We start from the raw sequence: 25,943 nt of genomic DNA on the forward strand, positions 1-25,943 counted from the left end.
ATAGGGTTTGCAGAGTTTCCTTCTCTGCAGATACTCAAAACCCACCTGGACGCAGTCCTGTGTGTTGTGCTTTAGGCAATTCTGCTTTTGCATTGGAGTTGGACTAGATGATCTCTAGATGTCCCTTCCAACTCTTACAATTCTGTGATTCTGTGATTATGCCTAGAGAGCATGGCATTTCACAGTGTATACCAACAGTAACGTAGAAAAACAAACATCACATTGCCACAACACACATGCTGGTAACTTTAAAATACAATGTAAAGGTATTTTTAAGAAGGTTCCTAGTAGTTTTTAGTAAAACCTTGACTTTTTTTTCCTTTTAGATTAAGAAAAGGAAGCATAAGAAAAAAAATATACTAGCGAAGCAGAGCCAGCTGAATCTTAGCCTAGGATATGCTTTTTGACTCTCACTGGGTTATTATTTTATGCTCGTATAACTTAAGGAAACAGGCCAGTAAAAAAATAAAGGAAAAACTCCTGATGTTTGCATTTCTGCCTAAAACGAAAATTTTTCTCAAAACTGAGCAATTTCAATATGCTAAATGATGCAAATCCAATTAATAATGAATTTTTAAATTAAGACAATTCAAAGCAAGATGTGGATCAATCCTATGTTATCATAAACTTTCTTCCGAACTCATTATATTCTTTTCCATTTTGATACTAGAATACAGACTTAATCAGTTTGAGTGATTACTATGTCCACATCAGTTATAACTTCCATATACTTATTTAGCAGGCAGAGGCCAACATGGAATTTTGAAAATAATGAAGACTACTACATCACTAATTCTCAAGTGAAAAATAACAGAAAAAAATTATTATAACACTGTTCTGGGAGTTGCCTTCTAACAACTAGCAACTTGTTAAATAAATGCTTATTTCCTGTTTACCTTTTTTTGACTAGATTTGAGGAAGCAGAATAATTCAATCACTTGTAGCGTATTTGAAAAATCTTAAGTCTAGTGTCTTCCCCTTTCAAACAGAGCTGTAAGTGACATAGCTGGAATCAACACTGAAGTGCTGATCCTGCATTACCTTGAAATATTTCTTAAATAGAAGGTAGCAAGTGTCCAGTAAAAAATAATTAGCATTGTATTTTTAACATATAACTCTCTAAACCTTTGGAAACCTAAGTGTAGAGTTTATAATTACATTTAGAAAGTTTTCAAAACAATAGCACATTACATTGTTACTTTGCTTCCTTTTAAAAAAGGATAATTGTCAAGTTCTTAAGTCATAATTCATACAAGAGCAAAATCTTATCATCCAGCCTAAAGGATAAGTTCCACGTCAGAGGTTTTTACAATGGTGTTTCTTTATGGCAAAACTTGCGTCACGTGTAAGGATTTTGGAACAAGGTGACTTCAAGAGATTCAGTCCAGAGATACTGGATTTGTATGTTTGAGGGAGAAACCACCCTCATCAACTTCCTCTTAATTCATCTACACAGCTGCTGCTGCTGTAACATCTGGGTCAGGAATTCCTCCCATGATTCGTGATGATCAGGGTTGCAGGCAGGCAGAAGAAATCCTCCTAATTTTTTTTTTTCCTATCTTAGCAAAGCAGTCCGTAAGTGTGAAAAAATTCTTGTAATCTGCTACAAGGCAGCACTGTTGTCATATTCCAGTCTAGAACTGAGGCTAAAACTTTTCATGAAGTCCCATGTTATCAAAATGGCTTTGTTCCCCAACTCATTTGGCCACAAGAGCTATGGGTAATTTCTTCAAGTCCCATGAATAGACACTATACATTTCACCATTTCCTCCAATGACCATCAGCATCACCAATCTCAAAAGAGATTCCCTACGAGTCTTTAAATACCAAAACCAGACAAACTTGCATACAACTTCTTTATAAGATGATGTACCCAGTATTATCAAAATCTCCTCTCATCCATTCATATACAATTAGCACCTTATTTTTTTTAAAAAGGAAAGAACCTTCACCATCAACCCCAAGAAAAAAAGTCATCTTTCCACCTGTAATCAGTCCAAGAAGGAAAGAGGAAAATCATTAGATCAGTCAAAGCTCAACTAATCCGGGTTTTTTAAAAGGACTCACGGAGACGAAATGACAAATTTAACTGGGAAGGACTATCACCACATAGTGCACTGCAGGAGGGTTGGGCTAAATAACCTTTAAAGGTCTCTTCCGACCCAAACCATTCTACGATTCCACGACAGTGCGCACATATGCACATAATTACACCTTGGTGTGATCTACGTAAAATCAATTATCTTTTAATCACTCATAAGCTGGCAGAGATTGGATCGTTCAACATTCACTTGGAGTAGATTTAAAAAAAAAAACAACAACAAAGAAACCCCACAACTGTACAACATGAGCTCAGCGTTCATCAATAAAATTCTGTTTTGGATTTTGGCCAAAAACAGTGCAAAAGAAAGCCACCAGATACGAACAAAGAAGGGAAAGCATTGCAACTGCTGTTCCCTGAATAAGAGATGGGCAGTTAACATTTTGATTTTCCACTTCCTTGCACATCAAAGTTGAACCAGTTGTAATATTTGCCCTGTGGTTTCAAAAAGCAAAGATAAAGAAAAAATGCCCAGGCAACCTATTTTCCCCAACTAGTGCCAACACCAGTACTGAGGTCTGACATCCTCTGAATAAAACCCTCCTAAAATTCTGCCAAGCAAAATTTCAAGTGGTCACTCAAAACAAGGACTCAGCAATACATCTATGAGTATCTGTCAGAGCCCACTTAACGTCCTTTCCAGCTCTATCACTAAATCATTTTATTAGGCTAAAGGAGAAGAGTTCCTGAAATTATTTTCACTTCCAGTAATCCTACACAGAAATAGGTTCACTCTAAAGACAGCAGTATTTCTTGACTTAATTCAAAAGTTAGAAATTATTATTTAAAAGGAACACTAGAAAGGTACATCATTGTCATGCTGAATTAAAAAAAAAACATAATTTTCCTGTGACAAAAATAACGCAAGACCAGAATTAACATTCAGCACTTAATCATGCATCTTGAGGTGAGAATCACACATTCATTGATAATACAGTGTTCTTTAAAAAAAAAAAACAACAAAAGATGTTGGCATCAGTTAAATAAAATCCCACAATTTTAACCACACAAAATTTTATACCAGCTTGCATATGCAAATCAAAACAGAATTTAAACCTAAAACCATCATCAGAATAACATTTTATTAAAACCCCCCACCACTCATAATAGTTGTGATTTAGTCATTAATTAAAAATAATACATATCCATTTTTAAAGAGGTATATTGCAATATGTCCTACTGGCAGGCATATTTCACATATAGCAAATAAAATAAAAAACTTTTTCAAAAGTATGTTCAGATAAACTTTTCCTGTTAATATAGATGCAGCACCTCGAATTGCTTGCTGCTCAACTGCTGCATAACTTAGGTAAGTCTGCCTGTGATTTGTATCTTATTGCATAATCCCAAGTAAGGACAAATGTTTGAAAGCCTCAAACATGCAATAAGGTTTTTGCCACAAAAATTCAGATTCGCAACAAACAAGGAACTTTTGGAGAGCAATTTATGTGATATACTTTACACTGCATACCTGAAAAATTCAAAGTTGAGACAAGCTTTTGGCAAAAAAAATTTGTCATCTTGCTTGAACCATAGTTTGCTCATAGCAGTGTCCTGTGTCAAGAAAAGAGGTTTTGTTAAGTCACCTTTTAACCATAATATATTACACTATTTAAAAAAAAAAAAGTCTCTTCACCACTTCAAATCTCAGTTTGGTGTTGCCCTCTTAAATTCAAATTCTTGGTATATACATTTTTGTACACATCCATCTCTCCTCACTGAGATTGTCTTCTTACCACGGCACTTGAATAAGCAATTAAATGGCTGCAGCATTACAAATGGGAGTTTCACAAAACTCCCTGCTAATGCTGGCATTAAAAGATGTGACATTATGCAGCACTACAGCAGCATATAGTTACCTGGTTTAAAATAAAAATATAATTGTGTATTTAATGCTTTTAGTAAAAACCATTAACGAATTGTATGTTATTTTATAGTTACACTGGTAACAAAACCCACATGTTTAGAAACAGTAGTGTAACTAGTTGGTAATTAGTTAACAGATCTGTCTCCAACGTTTTTTAGAATAATCTCCTAGTACAGGGAAGAATCTAAATAACCTTCCCTACCGCTTTTTTCTCCCACAAAAGCTGTGAAATAGATACTTTTTCTTTTCCGACTCTAGTTTAACTTTATCCCCCCCCAATCCCTTTTATTCAAATTGCTATACATAGGAAGAAAGAACTTTTAACAGTAAAATTATTTCTCATATTTTTGGGCAGATGTTCTTTGCTTCTCAGGGATTTGGCATGGTATTTTCCTCCTTTATGCATAGATAAAATGTCTCATCTCTTACAGCACACCTTCCTCTACACAGTATTTGCCTCATACTAAAAAGATGTATTACAGTTTCTCTCTGAGATAACAAAATTTTTATTCTGTTAATTGCTACTATGCAGTTTAGAAGACATGTTACATCAGGGACAGAATGATGAACAGTGGAACCTGTCTGTAGTACTGGAGATCTGATCCAAGAGCTGGAGATCACTGGCTGCAGCCCACAGTCACAGTGTGGTCCTCAGGCCAAAGGCCATATCCCAATTGCCCTCTTTCCGGAAGGTTTTTCAGGGCAAGATGTGCCATAGCCACAGAGGTAACCTGTGACATGTTGCCAGTGAAAATGGCCATCCTGTTCCTGCACTTATGTTCCCATCCCTTTCTCCTCAACACTCGTCAAAGTCCTCGGTAAGCTCACTTAGGTATTTAGACCATCAGAAGAAAAATCCTTTTTTGCACAGCTAATCCCTGCTGATTTAGCCCTTGCAATGTTTTGCTGTGGGGTCTGACAATCGCCAGAGCCTACAGAAGGAAAATGGCACAGACATACAGCTGGGAGAAAAAAAGAGAGATGCAGGCAAAATAGAGAATGTCTATTTCATCAGGTACAGAAGATTAAGAACATTTTCCCTCAGAAAACACACTTTAAAGGGAAAGGAAAAATTAAAAGCAAATACATTTCTAAAGCAATGATGCCTTAAAGCTAAGCTTTTGTGTGGATCAATTACCTAGTTGCTACAGACAGTGAAGGACCATCAAGTTTCTGTATCAAACCAATTAGTGTTACTTAATAGCACTTAATAGTATGTATCCCTGCTGAGGTTTAGGGTTTCAGTTCGGGATGAACATGAACACAGGCTCAAAATCCCCCACTGTTAATATTACTGCTTCAAGTAGCTACCTAAAATGCCCTGTGCAGAACAAATACATTTTCCTGAAGATCGCCTTTGCACTAAAGTAGACTTATATTAATCCAGCGGGTAAAAAGTATTTCTGAAATGTGTATTCAAGCCGAAGCACAAGATGTCATTGCAGAAGACTTTTCCTATATAAATAGGAAAGCCTAGAATAAAGATCAGCATTAACAAAGACAACTATACTAAACTAAACACAAAGACAACTATACTAAATTTTAGGTACTCAGAAAAACTGAGATTTGCTAAATGTACTGAGATCATTAAATGATGCTTTCAGGAGAATGGAGAGTGATGCTTATTTACTTGTTTACACCTCTCTCTCCCCTTTTCCACAAAGTCACAAGTTTTTTCCACACATGGTTACAAAGAATAGCCTTGTCTACACTCTTGACTTACTGAACGCTGCTCAAAGAATGCAGGAGTGGCAGTCACCCTTCTGCTGAATAAACAGTTTAATATTATTTCTGTTAATTGTTAACACGCTTTTGAAAAGGGCAAAGAGAGTTCAAGCTATTTGTAGATTCATTTTCATAGAAACACAAATAGTCATAATGCAAAGCTTAGCAAGAATGAACTCTCTCCAGTCTTTGTAGCACTATCTTTACGTTTTGCACTTCTTTGTTATTATACTTTGGAATACACTATCTGTATTTCAAAAACACAAAGGAATTAACTGCTAAGTTCCAAAAAGGTTAACTAGCAAATAGAGCAAATACAAATAGCTTACCTTGACAAGGGCAGGGTACTGAGTTGCATCTTTTTCTAATGGCAAAATCTCAAAGTTAGTAGGAATGAACTCATTCCTCATTGGCAGTTTGAATTTCCCATTCAGGTCAGCATTTTGCCATTTCTAGGTAAACAGGATAAAAAATGAGTCTAAGTAGAACTTCTGCTTAATTAATGGATATCTACTTAATTATTTTATGCTGTAACAGAAGATTTTAAAACGTTCCACTATCTTATGTGCAAATCCTATTAAGATAACAGGGAAAAAATATCTGGGAAACCAAGTTGGAGTAGGCTATCAACAAAATTAACTACTCTGAGGAGGAAGACAAAAGACAGAGAATTATTTTGAAAAGTTTACAGCTGGGTGGAAGGTGGTTCTATGTCTCATCTTTTTTGCTACTGTGAACTCTGAATGAAGGTAGTAAACTAAATACATAAGCAAAAATTCTAATTAAAAAACCCCAAACATGGGTATGGACAAGCTAAAGGAAGGGAACAGTTCCTACTCAGTGTCTGTTCAGAGCGTTCTCAACAGGTCCAGTTTAGCTGTGGGGCATCTTACAGCCACCTCTTCTTAAAAGAACAGATCAATAACAAGTCTCAATAAGGAATTGGCAACTCTCTTTGGTGGAGTTTTGATTTTTAGAAGCTCATTTATAATTGGCAAAGTATGCTCATTTTCTAAGTTCCAAACATCAGTTTTAGAAACACAGCTACATATAGCACTTCATTTTTAAAAAAAAGATTCCTCTGTTGAGAACATATTAGTTCATTAACATTTAATAGTGACTTTTAAGAAGTTTATGCTTGCATTTTCGTAGTAGCCACTTCATTTTATGGACCTTTTACAGCAAAAACAGTATAACATTTCCTGTACTTAACATGGTTTAGAAGTATGAAAATCTATCTGCCCTATGTAATAAATATTTGAAATCTCAAGACTAACATAAGATCCTTCCCCCTCATATTAAACAAACTCATTGTATAATTTTCATACTATGTAGAGCAGCAAATTTAAGTGAGAGCAGCAAAGTTCTCCCTTTAACTAAATGGAAAATTAGACAAAACGTTTACCACTGTGTACCATATATTAGAATACATTAAAAGTTTTAACATGCCTTAATAACTTCATCAGAAATTGCTTCTTGCTTGTACTGTGTCCCATACCAGTCTTCTGTTTGATCAGTTTTCCCTTCAAAAGACTTAGAAACTATTGCAACTCTGAAAACAAAGAGACAAAGCACTCTGGCATGAATGTGTCTGAGGAAAGACTGTGAGAAGTTACTCAGAGCATCACTTCTGTTCCATCACTACGACGCAGTTGTTTCCAGAAACAGTCCCTGGACAATTACTCAGTTAATTTGGTAACAAGGGTACATATACTGAACTTCACACTAAGGTTAACCATGAAATCAGGTTATCAGCACTATTTAATTTTAATGTACTTTTAAACACAATTATTATTGCATGCAATTTCCATTCTTCAGACATCCTCCTTGTTCCAGGAAACACAGAAAGCAGTCTATGAGATCTGTTATAAAAGCAATCAAGCATCTATAAAATTTTTCATACCACACATACCAACGCTCAGCTATGTGAAAACACCAATTGCAGAAATTATTTCAGATCTCATGGTTTAGATTACATTATTTTAGTTTCACTTTCCCATTCTCCCTGATACTAAGAGATTTCTTCATTTTATATCATTCTCATTCTCACTTCATTGATATCTATTGCTCCCACTTTTGGTTTGGTTTGGGTTTTTTGAGGGAAGGGGAAGAAAAGCAGGAAGATTACTGTATTTTACAGTCAGTACAACAGGATTATACTAAAATAGAAACCTAAATCATATAATATCTCAAGTTGGAAGAGATCATTGAGTTTGCCCCCTTGCTTTTTGCAGGACTACCTAAAACTAAACCATATGACTAAGAGCATCGTCCAGATGCCTTTTGAACTAATGAATACACCTAAATAAGAGGAAATCCAGAATAAAGAAAATTACAAACTTATCAGTAATTTTTTGGTAGTTTTCATAACAGGTATGAAGAAAACTCCTTTAATTATTTTTAACAACACACAATATGAAAAAGTATTCACTGGAAAAAAGTAACTAACTTAAAGAGTAAATAGATGTTTATAAGAATTCTGAAATGGTCAAAAAATGCAGCACAATTACCTCATATATATTTAACAGTCCCTAGATGCTGAACAGCAGAGTAACAAACTTTGTCAATGCTTACAAATATCGATAGGGTGGGTGTCAGGGGGATGGGGCCAAACTTTTTTCAGTGGTGTCCAGTGGCAGGACAAGAAGTAACGGGCACAAATTTAAACACAGGAAGTTTCATCTAAACATGAGGATGAACTTCTTTGCTTTGAGAGGAGAGAGCACTGGAACAGGCTGCCCAGAGAGGTGGTGGAGTCTCCATCTCTGGAGACATTCAGAAGCCACCTGGCCACCATCCTGTGTGACCTGCTTTTGGTGATCCTGCTCTGGCAGTGAGGCTGGACAAGATGATCTCCAAAGGTCCCTTTCCAACTCCTAACATTCTGTGATTCTGTGAAATCTTGTGCAGATGGATCAAAATATATGTAATGTTACTGTTGTTTTTTTTTAATTACAATATCTTCAGGCCAGGAACATTCTGTTGCCATATTTCTAATGTGCCCGGCAAAGTGATGCATAAATCTAAACAGACATATGGATGTGCCTCAAACTATAATATACCACTTTACAAATATGTTACTGGAGAATACCTTTGGGATGAATTTCACAATCTATTGAAAAGCTTTAATATGTGGACTATTAGTATTGTAAATGCCTATGTCCTCGTCACCTAATGTTTACACATAAATGACTAAATTAACCAAGAAGGTTGAAGAAAACTGGATTCTCTTATCCTTATTCTAGATTCCTCTTCTATGAAGATTTCCAAATTTATTAATAATTTAATCTGTGCACTGCAGGTTGAGTAGCAGAACAGTGGGGTAAATAGCATTAGATGCATTTAAATAAAGGACAAGTACATCTCAGAGTCATGTGGGACAGTAAAGACACATTCTCTAGCAACAGATTCAAAAACTGAAGCAGGACTTGCAACACAGATTGATTAATTTTGAAACAATATTTTAAATCATTCACACTAAAGAGGGTGAATCAAATCTCATATTTCAGGGATGAAGATTTCCTCTGGGTTGAGGAAGGGAGAAAACTTTACTCCCCACCTTTGAAAGAACCACACGATTAGCATGAACACACAGAGACGCACGCATGCACAGAATATCCCTGTTCCTCTGCAAAAGTTATGGGATATCCAAATCAGAATAAGAGTATTCATCTCTGAGATACATTACTTAATCTTCACCTCTGAGATACATTACTTAATCTCACTTTGCAAACGGCAATAGAAATTATTAACATTTTTATTGTGGCTCATATAAAATGGTTTCATGTCTGTTTGTATGTTACATTTAGTTCATTTTTATACACAAGGAACAATACTAAGTAAACATTCAACAAAGAACTAAGCACTTCAATCCTCAAGAGTATCTGTTCTTGCAACACATCATACACTAGGTTGGTCAATAAGGTGAAATATATTAGGTTGTTGTTTACATGAAAATGAGCCATAGAAATATTCTCTTAGGTTTTACATTTTAACTTGGACAGCTGGTGAACAAAAGCTTTGCCATATAGTTGCTAAGAGACTATAAAAACCATAAAGTCTATTAGAATTTCAGAGCAACCTACCAGGCCTTTCTGTGCATTAAATAAATAATTTAAAAAATAAAAGAAAAAAAGAAGAGTCTTAAGCTAAAAGATTATCCTAATAAAATTCCAATAATCATATGGTGTGAGCAGCAAGACAAAGGTGATTTATGCTATAATACACAGATGCCTGTAATTGCACATTCCCTCCTTCTACCCTTCTCCAACGTACTGACGCTCAAGCCATAGTGACAAACCAAGCACCCAAACATTTGCTTTAGAACATACTAAAATTAAAGAGCTAAAAATAATGTTGTGTGCTCAAAGTATAGAAAATGAAATTGTGGGAATCAGCATTGCAATTCTTCAAGGAGTTCTGCTTCAAGGAATCCTCCTGCCCTCCCTATACCCCAAATCAGTACTGGAATGATTACTTACATTTTGAGCTCTCAGAAACATACCCACAATCACATGAAACAAATCAAAAAGCGTTTCATCTGCCTGAGACTTACATCCTAAACCAAGATACAAGCAGCAACAGCAATGAATCCAGGACTGGCAAAGATGAGAGGAAAAGGAGAACCACAGGTAGAAACACAGTGCTGTACAGTTACTTAAATGTACCATGACACATCTTTAAAACTGCTGATTATGTACTGTTACTTTTGGTTTTCATTTCTGTGCTGTGCTGTACAGCTCTATGAATATCCACATGGTTTAAGACAGCATTGAAATGCACTAGAAAAGCAAGAGAGGCAATCAGGCAATCTTTAACGGGACCTACTTAGAACATATTTAAACTCAAGCAGTGCAATTAGGCTTCTGAGCCATTGATGAACACAGCTGAAACGATAAACACAGTTTACTTCTTGTAGTCCTTGGTTATAGTCAATTTTCAAAAACAAATATAATTTCTATAATGTGATATCTATTTGATAGACACCATCCTGGTTTTCAGTCTTCTGAAATGCAAAATGAAGCTACGAGTGACAGACACACAGAAGCCTGTTACTAGGGTAGAGCACGCGTGCTTTAAAATGAATGTAGTTCCAGGAAAATCTATCAACTATTATATTCCAGATTTACACAACAAAGCTCAAGCTTCTGAAGGTGAAACAGTAATAGACTTTGAGACCACAGTATTTGTGATATTAGTAACACACATGTCAAAGCAAATTTGTTGCACAAAAATGGATCTATATTTTAAAAAAAAAAAATAATTGTTCTTTTTTTTAGTAACTAATTTAAACTTTGTCTTTCCAATTATGATATTGTCAAATAACAGAAAATATTACATGTATCTTATTCAAATGCGTAAAATAACATGGCTGAGACAAAACCAGCAAAAGCCTAGATTTGTTTGTAACTTCCCTCAAAACCATCAGTAAAACTGAGGTAAGGCAACAGAGGCTACTGAAAGCCATTTCCACACCTCATTAGAAAACAGACGGGAAGCTACATGGAAAGTTACGCAAGTTATTTGTTAGGGTTCAGTAAAACCAAGTCTCTACAAACACAATGGTTTATGGGCAGAAGTAAGTGAACTGATTGTGATTTTCAGAATTTGCACTCAGATACAATGCAATTTAAAAATAAACACATATATTCCATATTTGTAACATGTTTATCATCAGGGATGAGCATCATCAACTGCATTGAAATAACTGCTCAGCATCTGTGAAGTTCCAGCCCTTAGAAATTTCTTTATCAACATTTTTGGTGCTCCTTTTATTTTTCTTCCCTCTAGGACATTACTACTGCTGCACTTCAGATTCCAAGAGAGGAAAAAATCAACTTACTATCCACAAGAAAATGTTGTTTAGTTGCTTAATCTGATGAGTCACTAGCTTCTTAAATTTTAATAAGAGCATTTATTCTGCAGATGATGAGGGGGAAAAAATTGTATTGGAAATGATGGGAAAATTACATTTTTCAGCTAAAATTGTGACACATGCCAAGTCTATTCCCTTATCTTCACAGATGGCTGGCAAAACTCAATGCAGTTTGAACAAGTAAAAATGATACATCTTAAAAAGGTTTCTCTCTTAGGCAAATTAAGCTACTAAGTGCAAAAAGTACCGTGTGGGGGTGGGAAGGGGGAGGAGAATATGAAAACTTCCTGTTATGGTTCAGTCAAATAGAAGCCCATATGGATACTTGCTACCATCTGCGAGTATGGATATTTTTCCATACTTTAAAAACACAGTTTGTTAAGAACATAACAGTCAGAAAGCTAAACTTTTACAAAAGACATTGAACACTAGTCTGTAACTGTGAATGCAGCTACCCCCATGCAAATAAACCAAGAAAAGTCCCTAGTGTGAGTTCCAATAGGGTTATGAAAAGAAAATCATAAATCAATCCATGATTCAAAGAAAAAATTTAAATCAATGGAAACTAAAGCATTGCAAGACACAATTTATGCAAGGCATAATAAAAAACAACAAAAAAGCCACCTCCAAGAGGCAAGTTGGCATGATGTGACACATTGTAATTCTTTCATAAAAAGGAAGAATAGAAAGGTGAACACAAGCATGAATATCAGTGAACGGCAGATAACCACAACACATATACGTATTTAAAAGCACAAGTCAAAAGAAGGAAGCAAGCTACTGGGTTGAAAGCTTACTACATGCATATAGATACATATGTAGCTTTAAAAAAAGGGAGGACCCGTTTATTAGCATCTATAATCTCAATTCATTCCTTCAAGAGAGCCAACTAAAAATGCAAATCCACTGTGACTTGCTCAAATCTCTGGAACATATCATGACATAATTTTTAGTAATATTTAACTAAGGCTTTTTTCCCCTATGATATTTTATCTTGCAAACAATTTTTAAAAATACTATAAAATTATATTCCTTGTTATATTTTACTACACTTTGAAGTATCTTAGTTAAGTAAAAGCTGAAAGTTTCTACTTCATTTCATTCTGCCTTCAATTTCAAAAGTGCTTAAGATATGTCTAAAAGGAATATAGTACTATACACAAGTTAGTATTTTGTTTCATCACATGAAAATAGGAAGTCTAATTAGCTCAGATCTTTAAACACCTTGTACCCTGAAATTGAAAGGACTTATACTTTTAAACCTGAGAAAAATCAGCTTGAAGTATTATCAAAGTATTATCATTATCATATATCACAGTTATTATCAAGCAGAAATATAACTCTGAGTCTACTCTGAAAAAAATGTATCATTCAGAGAAGCAGGAAAAAGCAACATGACACAATCTTAACTTTGGTTTGATATTTTGGGTTTCTTTTTATAAGTTATAATTTCAGAGAACACAAATAGTCTGAACATAAAGAGAACTAAGATGTGAACGTATAGTTGTTATGGCAATAGAAACACCAGCATGGTTTTGGGCTACATATAACAAGCAATACATGCCAGTTAGCTCAGTCGGTTAGAGCGTGGTGCTGATAACACCAAGGCTGCGGGTTCGATCCCCGCTCGGTACCCATGTGTTGCCTGATCTAGTTGAGAGGCGTCCCTGCCCATGACAGGGAGGTTGGATTAAATGATCTCTAAGGTCCCTTCCAGCCTAGGCCATTCTAGGATTTATTACACTGACTATATACCACTCAACCTCAAAGTATGCCTGCTGCTACATCATTATAGGCCTCCTGCAGGCCTCATTCAACCAACATTAAAATATCAGTGCTTTGCTGAATTCTGCAAATACAGTTAGAACTGTGTTTAGTCATTCTTTGGTCACTATCTAGTTTGTACGTATTTACAGCTAAGCCTTAACAGGACAGCTGTAGGCATAGCTGTGGGTATTTTAACTAACCTCCTTGTATTTACCATCTTTAAGCCCTACTAAAATATCAGAAACAAAAAAGAATATGTTCTTTCTTTAACAATAAACTGAGGTGGCCCTAAAGTATAGCCCAGTTTTGAAAGTCCCTTTATCTCCCACTATTTAGATTTTTTATTCAAATGCTTAAAACTACGTAATCATTATAATCTATTTCTTAAGCCAAGTAAAGTGAAGAGACATTGCGGTTAGTTCTGAGGGAAGATTAAATGCAACATTCTTCTTCCAGCATCCAGAAAGAAAGCACAGTAACAACAAGGTAGCAGAAAGCAGGGTGAGACCTAAGACATTTAAAGCCCAAGATTACATGGAGATCCACATACGCAGAAATCACTGTGTATGATGCACGTATGGAGATGACCATCCCTCTCTGACCACAAGCTTTCTTGATTCAGGCACCATCACCCTTTCATTACAAAAACTGTAAGACCTTCCTGCCCAGAAAAGCGTATCTATTCTACCAAACTTAAGTTTCCAAAACATCCCACCACAGTGCCTCTCTGGTCTAAATGTATTATACTTCACCACTTGAAGAGTCACACAACATTCAAAACAGGCTGAATTTGAAAAGCTGAGATGAAATAACTGTCTCCATTAAGTGAACGATCAATGATTCCCAGTTGCTTCACATACTAAAGCTGATCACCTTCGGTTGGTATTTGCTCCAGATGTGTCCCACCTTGAAAAAAGATCCTTTTCTTATTTAAAATTAATCCACAACTACCAAGTGTAGAGAATGTTCCCATCTCCAGCAAGTGACTTTGTCAAATGTCACAAGACCGATGTAATCCTACAAAATTACTATAAAGAATACATACAATAATGAACAGTTTTTTCCTTTGGTTAATAACAGTTCAATTAAGTTATGGTTAAATTCCATATTTATTTTAGAATTACTGTTTTCTTTGTCTCTAATAAGGTTCCTGCTCACCTTGCTCTTTCTAACTAAGAACAAAGAGGAACACTGAATTGCAATAGCAAGCCCAAGTATGACTTTATATTAACTAAAAGAACATCATGAAACAGCTCTTTACTACGTATTTGAAAAACACACACCACATAACATTCTAAGTTCTTCTAAAAATTGTCACCACTATTCCTGTGTTCCTGAGCACATGCTATAGACCTGGATTTTCTCCCTTTACCTGTATATTCTGTACACTTCCCTTTTTCACACTAATAACTTTTGAATAAGATGAATTATAGCTATTTTAACGTTAGTCAACTGAAAAGAGTGACAAAAGGGTGGCATAGCCAGCAACAGGAGCAACACAGAAAACAGATGAGTGGGTCTGTGGCATCCAGCAGCATCTGGTAACCTTAAAGAACCTACGAATGTGTTTATATAGATCAATTGCCTCTGGCAATTTTTGAGAATTTAAGCAAGCAGATGCTTTGGAAGTTCTCTGGCTGATAACAAAGATCCAATCTATGTTATGAAGAGTATCCTTCCCTAAAATAATATTGACTATTTTCCCGAAATGTTGAGTCACATTTTAAAGCTATGTGAAGCTATAATAAACATCAGATCTGATTAAGCACCTGTAGCTTGTTACTAAATCAGTATTTAAAAAGTGGTTTACCTATTGCTTGTAAGCAATTCTAGAATTAAAGTTCAAATTCATGTGGAATTTGGTTAGGCTTTTTTCAGTGAAGAGGTAATTATATATTATCTCTTTTAATTACTAAAATCAGTCTTTATTTTAAAGGTATGCTCTTGTTTCAAATTTCCAAGAAGTTGTGTGGTAGACCAAGATGAAAATACATTCAAAGTCAAAGTATACAACACAAAAGGAAAGAGAACATGGAAATTCTCTTTAAAGTATTGTTTCTTCAAAATATGATCTCTCAAAATAGTCAAGCTTCAGTTGCAGTATCCTACACACATTACACATAGATGCACACCCCCACACAAAGATACAGGCCCTTCTTTAAAGGACATTTATTACTATGGCAACAACTGTCACTGACAGGCAGCTCCCTTTCTTTTATTACTAGTACACCCCTAGAAACACTAGAACTCCATGACATGTGCAAACACAACTCATAGTCCCATTTTATCCTACTTTATCCAAAAGTTTTTTGAAATATACCACCTTTTGAAAATTATGTAACACGCATCTTAAAACTAAACGAATATACAAGACAGATTTTGTCATACAAACAAACACAGTGAAGATTCACACCCGAAGTTTTAAGTAATTCACAGTAATTTCAGAAAATACTTGCTGTCCTTCTATATCCATCACCATCTGAAAATTTCAGTGTGGAACATATTAAGAAACAGATTCCCCCCAAAAATCATTATTTCTTGTATCATATACCTGGTTTCCAAAACACTGATAAACAGTAAAAACACTGATATACAGTAAAAAAACCACTATACAGTAAGCCTCATATACAGAATCACAGGAAAGAGCTTGCATCTGTGTTTTCATACATTTTAAAAATATCTTTACGACACTAATTTAGTATGACAATTTATTACAAAACACAAAAAAGATGTATTAAAAGAACCAAATTTAAAAAATAAGAATGAAAAAACCACTAACTTCAGGTTTCAAAGTACTAGTCTAACTATTGCGATTCAACCTTCAAGTAATTAAGATTGTACAACACTACATGCACATATAAATATATACACAAATTTACATATTGTCCTACTGAAGCTCTGCCCTGTTCAGTGAACAGAACAATTAAAAAACACTCAGGCAATATTTTATATATTTTGCTCAATGCATGACCTGACTTCTCTTTCCAGTATTCACCTTTCTCTAAATAGACAGTATTATTAAAATGTCTCTTCCACTCAGTGTTACATGAACTAATTTCATATTTTGAAATACAGAAAGAGATAGGAAGCCAAGGAATATAGAGATTTTAGATGTTCATTTTAAGACTTTTAATTCTTCACGTTGTATGGTACCTCATAGGTGAAAAGCTATTTTAACCTATGGATTCAGGTGCTCAGCAATCGCTCTAGCTAGGCCTTAAGATCTTAGGCATACTAAGGAAAATAAGAAGGAATGAGTAATTACAGGTTTGCTGTCAAAAGTTTGGTTTTGGAGCTTATCTCCTACCATTTAGAAAGCTTATGACAAAGTGAAGAAGGAGTTCAGTTATCCTGGGCAATATTGAACAGTCTTAACCTTGAATCTCTACTTTTTTCTTTCTGCAGATTCTTGTTACTTTCATTACACACCCTCTAACTACACCAGTACGTCAGGCAGAGCAACTGTCATCTCGCCATGTATTTCCAGAATATTTCTATTCTGTAAGAACTGAAACAGAAGTTGTGGGGCAGGGAAGGAGAAAAGAAAAGGAAAAAAGCATACATCTGCAGACAAATAAATAGATTTTAAAAAGCAAGACTTCATAGATTTTTTGTTCCTTTGCCCTCTGTAGACTATATTGCACTTGGTCTGCACAGGCTTTTCTTGCTCAGTTTCTCCAAGTTTGGTCCCATCAGTTCTGCTGCTGTCGTACCTCAGACTCCTGGTCTCGGGCCTCTTGTCTTTGCCTCTTCCGTTTGCCCTGTGTCCGTGACTCAGGACTCTGAATATCCTTGCTAAGCCTGACATTCTCTTTTCTTCTAGACTTGCCCTCTTAGCTCCATTCCACCTACTAGTCCCAATTCCTATCCCCAACTCCTGTTCTGCCCAATCTGCACTTAACCATCCACAAAAGTTCCACCAATCAGCTTCTCCATCCATCCTTGACCGAGATACCAATTCCCCACAGCTACCACTGTCCCCCGCTCCTTTCTCAGTAACAGTTGAGCTATTGCAAGTATCTTCTTAAAAATTATTTCAGTCTGAGGAAGACATCCTGCATAGAAAGGACTAAAAGGACATTTCTGTCTGAACAGAAAGAGTGCTTATTTTCAATAGGGAGCAGAGACGTTAACTCAGAGAACAACCAGCTGTTTGTCAGTGACGTTTACTTTGGAGCTCTAAGAGACACCCAAGAACTTTTGTTTCCCTTATTTCATCTGCTTTCTTAAAATGTTTGGGTTAAAATACAGGTTATTGCAGTTTAACTTACCGAACATTTTCAGGTCTCAATTTATCCAGTACCATCTCTATTAAATCAGGCCTGAATTCTTCAAGCAAATACTCAGCAGCCAGTACTTCTTCTATAGGATAGTACTAAAAAAACAAAGCCCAGACACATGTAGATGAATTAAACAAAAGCTAAGCATGAAAAAAATATTGTTTTGTAAATGAAATTAAAGTGTATACTTCTCGTCACTTAATCTGTATCACCTTGGTAAATTTAAATTAGAATTGCATAGACTAATACTAAAGTCTTTATCTTAAAACTAAACAAGATGGATTAGTACTTGAACTACACAATTGTATTTCCCCTATATTAGGTAATTTTATATACTGCATATTATCGTTCTTTTATCTTGAAATACTTTATGTCTTGATATAAAAAGTCACCCACTATTCAACTACTGTTTTGAAATAACTAAAGAAAAAATAACATGGTAAATGCTGACCCCTGGAGGTTATTTTTAAAGATAAAAGAACACTAAGTACTCACTAGAATGCATTTGGGAAAAATAAAACATAACAAAAGGAAAAAAAAAAACCCAAACCACTGAGTTGTTTTTTAGGGTTCTCTAAGAATTAATTTTTATTTACAGTAATTTAAATGAAAGTATATTTCAATTATCTAAAAGATAATAAAAATTTAGAGCATTTCAATTCTAATATTTTCTGTTTGGGGCTGAACTGAAAAACTCATAAGATACATCAAAACTAAGAAAAACTGGTTAAAATTCCTCTGAAAATGATTAGTGTGGTTGACAGGAAAACTAGGTTGATATATATCTGTTTATGAAGTGAAAAAATACCAGGTGACCTAAGCATCAAATGCATGCAGTTTCCCATACAGGTGTACTTGTTTTGACCATAATTATTATAAAACAGCTTTCTGAATTACATACATTATGCAAAAAAAAGACTTCCAGAACACAGAGTAACTCACACAAAGGGTTTTGGAAAGAGAAAGAGTCGGGAGGGTGTGGTTAGAGACCAAGGACAATGAACCAAACCTGTTCTAGAAAAACAATTCAAACCAAAGTCTACAGTTTATTTCCTTTACAAACACAGGACACAATCTGACCACCATCTGGAATTAAGCATAAAATTTATTTAGTTACCCTGTTATTTTTGTATCACTTGAGCAGTAGGGTTGGATAAAACAACCACCAGAGGCCCAGTCCAACCTCAACTGTGTCGTGATTCTGTGATTACTTTTCAGCAAAGTCACAGAATCACAGAATCCCAGAGTGTTCGGGGTTGGAAGGGACCTCTGAAGATCATCTAGTCCAACCTTCATCCCAGCATACCTAACAATGCAACTATAATGAAACATACTAAACCAACCTAGACAGGACAATAAGATTCAAATTAAATTTTAAAACTTAGACAACTAAGGATACAAAACAAAACAAAAGGGCCCGGCAAGCCAGCGAACAACTACCTGGAAAACATCAAGCCTACACATGACAAAGTATCACTTGACGGCAAGATCTCAAAGGTGACTCCTCAGCCCACAAGAAATGTGTTTTAAAGATGAACTTCTGTTTTGCTGAATAAAAGGGGTTTTTAAATCTTCTGGGTAGATATGTAACAACCTATGACATTACATTTACTCATGCCAACTTATACTCAAGTTCTTCTCCAAATTATGAAAAACATCTCTAGTATTCACACGCACATGAAATCAAACAGTTCTAGCTTGGTTAATTCAAAGTATAAACTTAGTATGACTTGGAGGCAGTAAAGAGAACTAGAGAAGTTGTTTTTCTCTTAATGTTTAAGCAGCTTACAGCAGAATCAGAATTACCATTCACACTGCAAGACACAGCAGAAGAAAAGCAGTGGGGAAAAAAAAGTCCTGAATCAATACCCTGCTCTTTGGAACACTGCTGGCAACTTCATGGCCTGGTTTCTGGAGACAGCAGTTATAATCAGGAATGACCCAACAAATACAGATCTCTGAAAGGCTGTTTCAGAAGTCAGAAGCCCATTTATTAAAGAGTTTTTATGTGTTAGACAGAACAAAAGTGGGAGAGAATATCTCAGATAGGAGCTCCTTCAAATATCCATTTAAATGTTTTCAGTTAAGTCTAATGCTTCTTAGTAAATGGAAAATTCTAAAAATTAAAGATGCTTTTTAGACTTTAAAAATTAAAAGTGTAGGAGCATTGACAAGCATTCCTGAACCAGAAATGCTTCTGAGTAGATGTAGACATTAGCTGTGCAACAGAGAATGGCTGCAACGTATAAAGGTTGCATGAATTTTATCAGATCAAAAGAAAAAAAGGAAAGCAAAATGAAACTACATCTTCCTTTATTGCAAAATGAGGGAACTAAATTTTGCAAGAAGTATAAAAACTAAATATAAGTTACATGATGATTCCTTCAGTACCAATATGTAATTACTAGAGTAAAATACTTCTATTTTGCTATCTTAATACAAAAATTTCTGATTTCTGCAGTATTTCAACATTTTTAACTATGGAAGCATATAGAAACATAGTGCTCGTGTTTATGATAATGTTTTATTTCTCTACTATTTCCCTAGAGAACATTTAGCTATCAGACAGACATAGAATGACAAGGCACAGATCTTAAGAAACACTGAAACAGATCAAATAGCAACTCCAGTTACTGTAAAAAGAGTTCTGCCAGGAATAGGAGTATAAAATGGTAGAGCGTGAAGGAAATGTGACTTATTGACTGCCAAAACTAAGGTCTATGCAGCATGGTATTAGCTTCCTAAGCTCAAGAAGTGCAAAAGATCCTTGCAAATACCTGTATTTATTGAGAGTATAATCAATCACACTGCTAAATGATTGCCACGTTGTGAAAACAAACACACACAAAGCCCAAACACCAACACTTACATGCAACATTCCTCCAAGCTTCGACGTATAACCTCGTGGTCGTTCTTTATCTTTAAATCTGAATGCCACAGCATTTAGATCCTAAGAAACAACGTAGGAAGGGTTGAAAAGCATACATTAAAGACTACTTTAAAAATAATTTTTGGTGATTTAATTTCTTGTGTTCATTTTACAATAGCTAGACAACACAAAATTTTCAGTAATATTCAGGTTGCACAAAACTCGAAAGCATTTAGCAAAATGTGAAGTGTTATACAAGTCTTCCATTTCCTGCTAGTAGTAAGAGATCTGTCTCATAGCTCATATACATAAATTTTCTGATAACGTGAAAACATACCAACTTTAAGACAACCAGTGCAATGCTCATTTTATGTTCCCAAACCGAAACCTCTCCCTCTTTTATTTTTTGTGCCTTTTAAGTCTTAGCCACAGAAATAGAATACGTCATTCTTGGAGTACAATCGTAAGGGCAAATTAAAAACATCTAAGACTATAAAGCCAATGAAAGGGACAGCCCATGCTCCTGTGAAACTATGCAGAATCTGGTTAATTCAACAATTCAGCTGAAAATAAACTGAAAAGAACATTCTTTTCAAACTAGTTTGCCAGGTCTTCTGACTCGCTTCACAGCCTCAGGAGTGCTGGGGCTGATACAAGAAGAGCAAGGGAAAGACAGAGGGATGAGACAGAAAGATGGAACTCCCTCTTTCAAATCTTTTATGTGCTTACAGTGACAGTGAAACAATTCCACTGGGACTTTTAGGAGAGAATAAAGAGTCTTCTTTTAGAGGTATACAGTGTCAAAATACAAGAAAAAAAGTTAATGCATCTGCAGAATTTCTACTCTTAGAAGACATCCAACAGTTAAATCTTTACCCAAGCATTTGTAGTGAGCCAGTAAGAATATATACATATATAAATAAAACTGGGTTTATTTCACTCCATCACTGAGAAGTGTGGTACTACTTAATTCTAATAGGATACTTTACATTTCTGCTCTGTGCATATGAAACCATACAGACCTGTTCAGCAAAGACTGAGGTACTCCATTAAAAGTTTTAGTTCATCCCTCAGAAAGGTGAGAGAACAAACAGCAGACTAAACGTCCTACTGCCTGTACACTCTCAGCTATACAATTTGGCAGATGGAAGTAGACAGTGGTAGAATAACAGCTAGTTGAATTTCCAATTCAATGTTACCCTCACAGCAAATGCTTCCCCCCTCCACCCTCACTGACAACTAAGGAAGGTTATGCAAAATCCTTGCAGACAGAGTAAGATACTTCTTCCTCCACTTATGTTATCATAAAATATCAACTCACAGCTCTATCAGAGCATTTCACATCTACATGAAGATGATATATTCTGAACGTACTTGTCATTTGTGTCATGTTTCACCTTTAAAATTAATAAACTTAATTACCATGTGATTATCGAAGGCTATTTCCACAGCCAAGGAACCTGTTTCTACTTGTAATCCAAAAAATTTGTAGAAGTACAACCACCGTGTATTTCAAGTACCAATCACTGTACCTTGCACTCTTGGAAAACCCATTCTTGAGGTCCTTCTGTACGTAGTTTTTGAATATACTGAAACATGTGCAAAATAATATCTTCAACATGCACTGGAAAGAAAAGACACTTGCTTAATATTCACTCAGTTCTGCACAAAGAAAAAATTCTGATGAACACAAATATGTAAGGTTTTATTTTTAATTACACCCTGATACATCAAGATATTTAAGTACATATGCAATCCCACTGGCAAGGTTAACAATGGTTTCTCAGACATGAATTTAAAATAAGCGTTTATGTTTCCAGCTAATTCTGAGAACCACAATGAAAGTGTCTTACGTTATTGATTTATAATATAATTTAACTCAAGTCTAAATAGTACGAATAAGCAGCATACAAAAGTATTAACAGCTTCTATTTCAAAGAAGTTTACTTTAAAATACTTTAATATAACCTGAAATAAGTTGGTTTCTTACGTTAGGTGAAGTGTGTTAGCATGTTAGAGAGGATCTAAACACAAAAGAATAACCAGTACATTAAAATAAATTGACTTTCAAGCTCTAAACCCTGTTATAATGGAGGAATAACATGAAATACAGACATTGTGTTTCACTTACAAAGTCCTTCCTCTGTCAAGTCCACATTAATGATGAAAAACATGAAACCTCTAGCACCTTCCTTCTGCCCTCCAACAAGAGTATTTACCCATCCTACAAAATCACAAAGAAAACATATTACATAAACAAATCTGTAACAATTCACGCTACTTTTTGTATGCTAGCAAGCTATTTTTTTCCCCCCCTACATTTTGACTACTTTACATTTTCTCTTAGACTAGATATAAGAACATGTTTACTTGTTCTTTTAGACTAGATATAAGGAAGAAATTTTTTACAATAAGGGTGGTGAAACACTGGAACAGGTTGCCCAGACAGGTGGTAGAAGTCCCATTTCTGGAAACATTCAAGGCCAAGTTTGACATGGCTCTAGGCAACCTGATCTAGCTGAAGTTGTCCCTCCTCACTGCTGGGGGTTGGACTACATGACCTTTAAAGGTCCCTTCCAAGCCAAATCATTCTATGATTCTCCTTCTTCCGTAATGCTAACAGCAACAGTACAAGTTAAACATAACACAGGTCAGACCTATCTGATTTTATGCTCAGAATGATATGACAAACTCAAGATCATTTGATTACTGGATAATTCATTTCTGTTTGGAACACAGTAACATAAAGAACAATGCACAAGAAAAACTCTTGCAGTCTTCCAGACATTACGCTACCTGACAGTAGTCTCTAAATCAGTGACAGAACAGACACGATCATTAATATCAAAGTTAATCTATCTCTCTAAACAGGAGTAGATAAATGTGGAATGCAAGAAATAATAGCTTCAGTAGTCAGAGTGCCTGTTATTTATTTTCACCCATCACAGAGACAAAGCTAAAGTGCAAAATTACTTACAACTCAAATTACTCAGAGTTGGGGGCTGTAAATTTAACATACAGAGGTCAATGTTAAGTAAAATACAGCTAAGCTTTAAAAAAACTTTGTAATAAATTACTTCTTAATTCTTTACCTTCGAAAGACTTACCTTTGGCTTTAAGCTCTGATAAAAGACTCCCTGGGCCTTCATGCCCAATCAGATGACCAAGGTAATGGCCAGGGTTTGATTTATAGTACTTCTGAAGGTCTGGTATAGGAAATGTGACATAAAGATTTCTAATGTCCTTAATAGGTACCACTTTGTAAAGTTGCTGAGGTGGAAAATAAACAAGGAGAACCATAAGCAAAAGGAAACTCTCATTATTTTATTAGACTCAGGAGCATACAGCATGTTACCTTCACACACATACATTTTATTACAAACACATCAACAAAATCTCAGAAGTAAAAGGTATGTAAAACTTAGGGCAACACACCATCCAAAATGCAACAAAAAGAGTTGCTTACAGCTGCAACAAAATGCATAACCTTTACTATAAACTATACAAAACTAAACCATACTCAGCATGGAAAGGTGAGTGGAAAACAAAGAAAGGTGAATCTTAACAGGGACACTGATACAAAAGTAGTGAAGTGCACGATGTATTAATGAAACAGAAAAAAATATAATTTAAGACACACACTCCTAATGGAAGATGCATCTCTATACATACCCGAAGATGTTCTTCTTGGAAAGGATGTTCAGGAAATTCTGGTATAGGGACATTTTTATTCTCTACTTCTGAAAATAACTTCACCACTAAGCAAGTCAGCTCATCCAAGGATTCTAGAGTTAAGAAAACATTATAAAACCATAATGATTATCTGAAAACTCAGGTAAACTTGGATTTTTTATATTCCTTGAGAAAGACACAAATTATATAGAAAAGTAGTTTTAAAGGTTTAAAGAAAATGAAAGGGTGTTTGGTTTTTTATTTTGCTCCGGTAAAATAAACCAAAGGAAAATAAATGAGACGGGGGAAATATCTCTTTCAAATAGCAATAAAAAATAAATTCACAATATTGAAAAACACTTACAAGTTATCTTCAATATTACAGTGGTTTTTTGCAGAAAGTTTCCACTGCTACCAGAATAAGCAAATTGTTTTCACATATGACATACATTAAGCCCTAGTGGTATTACCTACATACATACAAGTAACACGTCCTATACCCCATCTTTAAAAAAAATCAAAACAAAACAAAACCATGCAACAACGAAAAAAAAACCCAAACACTCCCCCCCCAACTTTCACCATATTCTAATCAATATGTGATGTTACAGTAGATGAGACATAATAATAATTTGAACTGAAACGAATTAGGGAGCTGGAACTGATTCAGTAATGAGTATATGCACAAAAGTTGGACTGTTAGTAAATATAATCATTACCATGTTTGCTGACCTTAAAAATCTACCAGAAAGAGTTTCATGCATATGCTGTGACTAAAATTAAACAAGTGCATTTTGTTAAACACCTTCACACCTTCAGAATCCTGTAAATAGATAGTTACAAAGAAAAATTTCACTGTGCTAACTCATTTTATTCCATTCATATTACCATCCAAGTATTAGTGTAAAACATGATACAAAAACCAGTCTGCTGTCATATTTTCCAAAAGCTGTTTTCAACACACTCTTAACAAGTTTTTGACAAACCTATGTAAAACATCTTGACTGTGGAAGATTTTAAGCAGTTGGAACTTCTGTTAAGTTAATTCAGAAGGAAAATGAAGTAAATGCTTTTTATCTGAATGTTAGCTTAGGTTTATCTACTGATAACACAGAATTTTTTGTAGTGGAAGCCTAAACATGAAAATAGTATCAAAAGCCCTCCCAACATCTGAAATCAGACAGGTTTCAGTCTTCATAAGGCAAACATACAATGATAGCAACTGGTGATGATAATGGATCTAAAATTTTTACCTTATTTTTTCTAATGTAAGCTGATAAAAACATAAATTTACACATTGCAAGTTGCTTCAGAGACTTCATCAAACATAAAATTATGTTTGATCAGTCTGCACAAGTTTTACTTTTTTCTCTTCTGTAGATTTTCAGATACTTGCATACACTTAATTTTCTTCAACTGTAAATATACGTAGTCTCACTCAACCAACAGAACAAAACTCACCTCTTCCTAAGACACAAATAGCCATTAAATTTGATGAATAGTAAGTAGAATGGAACTTCAACAGCTCTTGTCTTACATCTATTCCTTCTTTGGTTGGTCTAGTTTCCAGAGTGAGTTTGTTCCCTGTAACATTAAAACAAACATAACAATACTTTATGAATTTACAAATCAAAAAGGAAAATGTTAATTATTATTGCTTTCCTCCAAATGGATACTAACTTTAAAAATAATCATTATGCATAATAAGTAAATGGAATCAACACTGTCTCAGCTTATCAGAGACAGTAAACACTTCTGCTCTAAATCTATGCACCCCTAAAGAACCG

The 25,943-nt window shown here is 35.0% G+C and overlaps 1 protein-coding gene across 1 annotated transcript in view; it reads right to left on the reverse strand.

Annotated features, from left to right (window-relative positions):
• The window catches only part of IDE (insulin-degrading enzyme), a gene marked incomplete at its 5' end in the record, with an annotated part of 49,228 nt that extends 23,488 nt beyond the window's left edge, over positions 1-25,740 (reverse strand). Inside the window, 10 exons of the mRNA XM_009879501.1 lie at positions 3,573-3,655; positions 6,023-6,145; positions 7,143-7,245; positions 17,607-17,710; positions 20,485-20,565; positions 22,017-22,108; positions 22,616-22,708; positions 23,592-23,754; positions 24,157-24,269; positions 25,618-25,740. Coding sequence (XP_009877803.1) covers positions 3,573-3,655; positions 6,023-6,145; positions 7,143-7,245; positions 17,607-17,710; positions 20,485-20,565; positions 22,017-22,108; positions 22,616-22,708; positions 23,592-23,754; positions 24,157-24,269; positions 25,618-25,740 — 1,078 coding nt within the window. The remainder of the gene's footprint in view (positions 1-3,572; positions 3,656-6,022; positions 6,146-7,142; positions 7,246-17,606; positions 17,711-20,484; positions 20,566-22,016; positions 22,109-22,615; positions 22,709-23,591; positions 23,755-24,156; positions 24,270-25,617) is intronic.
• Positions 25,741-25,943: the final 203 nt, after the last annotated feature.

Source organism: Apaloderma vittatum, unplaced genomic scaffold (assembly GCF_000703405.1).
Source record: "Apaloderma vittatum isolate BGI_N311 unplaced genomic scaffold, ASM70340v1 scaffold21612, whole genome shotgun sequence".
In the NCBI taxonomy this organism is placed as follows: domain Eukaryota; kingdom Metazoa; phylum Chordata; class Aves; order Trogoniformes; family Trogonidae; genus Apaloderma; species Apaloderma vittatum.